This window comes from Choloepus didactylus, chromosome 24 (assembly GCF_015220235.1).
Source record: "Choloepus didactylus isolate mChoDid1 chromosome 24, mChoDid1.pri, whole genome shotgun sequence".
NCBI lineage: Eukaryota > Metazoa > Chordata > Mammalia > Pilosa > Megalonychidae > Choloepus > Choloepus didactylus.
The window spans coordinates 3977521-3982157 of record NC_051330.1 but is presented as its reverse complement, the minus strand read 5'-3'; the positions used below and the strand labels follow the sequence as shown (position 1 = coordinate 3982157).

The window sequence follows — 4637 nt, the reverse complement described above, 5'->3', positions numbered from 1 at the left end:
ACCCAATCACTGCTGGCCCATCAGCTAAACCCCCATCCATCTTTGCCAACTGACCACCCATAAACACAGCTCTCCCTTTGTCTTGAGGGGGCTGAAGCTTTGCTTCAGACCCCCACCATGCTGATGGTGCTTTATCTTCCAAATCCCACCCTGCTAATGCACGAATAAAACTTTCCTGCCTGAGGTCGATTAGTCTCCATGACTTCTGTGACTGTGCACCCCAAAATTTCCAACAGTTTGGTGTTTTTCTCAAGATATAGGTGATTAGTTGTGAGAGACAAGGAAAATGTCAGGAGCCTGGGTAATTGACTAAGATTAGTGATGACTGTTTCAGTAAGTGCTGGTGCTTCCTCGTACATGAATCAGACAAGTTAAAATTCCAGACATGAGAACTTGGTCCCTGAGTCTGGTGTCTGCCTAATTAACGGGGGACACTCTGTCGAGGGAGTCTGGGCAGGGAGTGATTGAGCCTGGCTGCAGAGTAAGTGTGACTGCCCGGCTGTTCCTGGAATGTATCATTCCTGACGGTGACCAATGTCATGTGGAATGTCTGGGATGTTGTGCTTTCTAGAGAGTGCCGCTGAAAAGACCAAATGAGTTTAGGTTACAAGCGGACCCTGCTAGGTAAGTGCTGCCCCAGGATCAACAGAAGCTCTCCTGGCATTCCATTTGGAACCATGCAGTTTGGAACTAAGTTAGTCCTGCCTTGCAGTGTGTGGTCTTCCCACTAGGCTAATCGCCTGGAGACTGGGCTTGGGCATGTTTGAATTTTTTTTTATCTATCTCAGCACATTTAACAACCACATGCTAGGTTTGCAATGGGAACTTGTTGAAAGAAATCATGTGAACACTTTGGCATTAATGAATGTAAGAGCTACTCAGAAAATCTGGGCAAGCAGAAAACTGGAGTTATCAACCTTCATTGTTTTAATCAATGATTAATCATTTAATCAATTTAATCATTTAATCAATTTAATCAATGATATGTCGTTTCAAAACTCCTTATCATTTGACAAGACCAGATTATGTAGTGATTTGATCTGAAACTACCCCTCGGAATGTTGCAAAGAAAAAACTTTGATTGTGTTTTAAGTTTAATTATCCATCATGCTGAATTGAACAGTTAACCTTTCCAAAAGAGAAATACTCCAATGTACTAAGAGTTTTTATTTCTCAGTCAGGAGACTAAAACTTTCCTTCAGATTACTAATCACTGCCTTAAGTGCACACCTCAGACTAAATTCTAACTGGCTCATTTTTAAAAAATCAACTGATGTTTGCTCTTTTTAAAAATCATTTGCCATTTGTTTTCATGCAAAATAAAAATAATAATAAGCTGGCTGTTGGAATGTTTATGTAGAAACATTTTAGGCTACTAGAATATTAAAGTTGAAAGAATGAACGTTTTCCCTCTAATTTTGAAGCTATTCTACCATTCAAAATATAAACCCTCCATGGAGAGTGACAGCACCAGACTTTTTATCCATGGGCTTGCTATGTATAGTTTAGAGTTGATGGTAACATTCTCCATGGCTGACTGAGGTCACTAAATTTGTTTCTTAGAATGACAGCCAAATTGTTTTGTTGTCAGGCACATAGATACATTTATGGATAAACCCTTAGGGTCATCAGCAGCCCAGAGGACAGCATTAGCTTGAGTAATTCAGCAAAGAGGCCCAGAAAATAAGTGGGCACTTATTCAGTGTTCACTCAGCCACAGATATCCTTGACCTCTTCATATAATCCAGACATTTCTCTAGATTCTGGGAAAGGAGCAGCAAAGCCCTCAATGGTGTTATGGTCTACTAGAGGTTGTATGACAGCAAAAACATTGAAAAATAAATTTACATGGTTATAAATGAGGGTGAAATAATACTTTCTCTCTCTCTCTCTCTCTCTCTCTCTCTCTCTCTCTATATATATATATATATATATATATATATATATATACACACACGCAAACACACACACACACACACACACATATATATATATATACACACATACACACATATATATATATATGCAGATGTAAAGTGATGATTCTGGGAAAGGTACATATTGTTTTCAAACAAAAATTGGTCACCTCACAATCATTCCCTGTCCATTATATTTAGGGTCATTGATCCCTAGATCATGACAAATCCCTCCAACTTTACTATAATTTGTGAGAGTTTGGCTTCCTGTTACCTCCCTCCTCCATAAATAATTTGTCTCTGGAAATCTGTCTCTCCTCTGTGAGTTGCGGCATTCTTACAACATAAAGTGCTCATAGCAAGATTTGATGGATGAGATAAAGCTTGGGAATAAAGCTAAAGAGAATTTAACTTTCAAATAGATAAATGAGACCAAGAAAGTATAAGGGGGAAAAAAAAACATGGTCAATGCAGCAGCTAATTCAGTGGAAGTTCATAGCAAACTTAGGTTTCTCATTAGATAGAGTTGTCTTTTGGTGTAAGGACATTTGTATTTGTCAGCTGCAAAATGATGCCAGCCTATTTTGACATAAGTGATTTCCCCAGGGCCTTCTTTAGAGCCCTCAGTACCTCCTCGTTTCTGAGGCTGTAGATAAGGGGGTTCAGCAGGGGAGTAATTATGGTTTCCAATACAAAGAGATGTTGGTCTAGTTCTGTGGGGAGAGAGAAACATGGGCTCATGTAGATAATCATGGCTGGACCAAAATAGAGACTGACCACAGTCAGGTGGGAGGAGCAGGTGGCTAGAGCTCTGTTCCTCCCCCTGGGGGCGTTGATGTGGAGGACTGTGAGGAAGACGAGGGCATAGGAAGCCACGATGAGGCCAAATGGGATGAGGATCAATACTGCACCTGTAACCAATACCACTTTCTCATAAATCGATGTGTCCTCACAGGAGAGCTTTAGGAAAGCCATCACTTCACAGAAGAAGTGGTGAATCTCCCTGGGGCCACAGGTAGGGACGTGCATTATGTAGATAGTGTGGGATAAGGAAGTCAGAGAGCTCCCCGCCCAGGACGTGAGGACCGTTATCAGACAGACCCTGGGGCTCATGAGGGCCAAGTACCTCAGTGGGTTACAGATGGCCACGTAGCGGTCAAAGGCCATGAGGGTCAGGAGAACACATTCTGCTATTCCTACAGTCAAGTAGAAGAACATCTGTGTCCCACAGCCAATTTGTGAAATGTTTCTCTTCCCTGAGAAGAAGTCAGTGACCATCTTGGTGACAGTAGAGGAAGTTAAAGTCAAATCCATGAGTGAGAGTTGACTGAGCAGCACGTACATGGGGGTGTGGAGGTGAGTGTCCAGCCAGATGAGGAGGATCAGGGTGGTGTTTCCAGCAACAGAAATCACACAAGTCAGGAGGATGACGGAGATGAGAATTTCAGGATTCTTGGAGTCAGAGAAGAGGCCCAGGAGAATGAAACCAGTGGTTGCTGTCTCATTCCCATTCCCCATGTCTGGGTCTTATTTATTTTTCTAAAACTGGAAGAGAGTATGAAAATGAACCAATTTTGATAAGCCTTTTTAAAAACCTCACCTCTTATTTCTCCCTATTCTCTAGTTGATGGTTATGAATCTTCAGATGAAGCCAATGGTCTAGAATTAAAGAAATGTTTCATATTCATTACTTTTTACAATATATTCAATTATTATTGCATGTCTATCACAGGATGAACACTGCTAAATTTATTCATTTTTGGCTCCATGTTACCAATGCAGACAAAGAAATTGGGGATTTTTGGATCATATCATCATGAATATGGCTTGTTTTTGCATTTTAAGCAAAAGTTGTGGTTGTTTGTAGACACTGCTCAAGGCATCCAGATGGTTGCTGAGATTTTGTAGACATCAGAACCCCTGATAACTCTAGTTTGGTAGCCAGACAGGCAGATGTAGTAGAGGCCGGGGTGTATTAGTAGCATGATCAGAGTTTATGAAAGAATATGCTGAGTCTAACCAGCTGTGGTTTGAAAAGATAGGTCTGGTAAGTACAAATGGCAAGGCATAGTTTTGCCTTAACTCACAATAACCAACTAGGCACAGAAAAACACCATCTCAAATTTCTAGATTCTTTAGCTAAGAGGATCGTTGTTTTAACCAAACATATTGGACTCTCTGTATTATCATTATATCTGATTCTTCGTTTTTTTTTTTACATGAAGCATAGTTTCCCCCTAGTACTTTCATTTCTCCTGCCCCATGTTTTTTTTTTTTTTTTTTTTTTTTTTTTTTTTTCTGACTCTGTCTTGGGGTCACTTGAAAATCACCATGCAGGGACTACACACTCCAAATCCCAGTTAGAAAAAATAATTCAAGGAAAATATAAAAGTAGTCACCATGATTGTAATGTTAGGCTGATTCATAATCCAGAACAGGGACCCAGGGATCTTGAGCACATCCATTCCTCTGCACCGGAATCTTCATTAGGTGTATCCAGGAGAATATTTATCGAGGGCCTTCTATGCATAGCACACTGCTTCGGTCTGAGGATATCACAAGGAGGAAGATAAATCTGTGCACCATCCTCAGGGAGACTACATTCTTGTAAAAGAGAAAGAAAATAAGCAAGTAAGCAAAGAAATAAATCATTGCACCTGCTGTGGTATGCATCAGGAAGGAAATAGCTGGAGTTCCATGATCAAGAAATGCACTTATTTT

At 40.4% G+C, this 4637-nt stretch overlaps 1 protein-coding gene across 1 annotated transcript; it reads right to left on the bottom strand.

Annotated features, from left to right (window-relative positions):
- Positions 1-2495: 2495 nt before the first annotated feature.
- Positions 2496-3434, bottom strand: LOC119519774 (olfactory receptor 2AG2-like). The gene has a single exon (XM_037817513.1). It carries the CDS (start codon positions 3432-3434, stop codon positions 2496-2498), a length of 939 nt encoding a protein of 312 aa, XP_037673441.1.
- Between the last annotated feature and the right edge of the window lie 1203 nt (positions 3435-4637).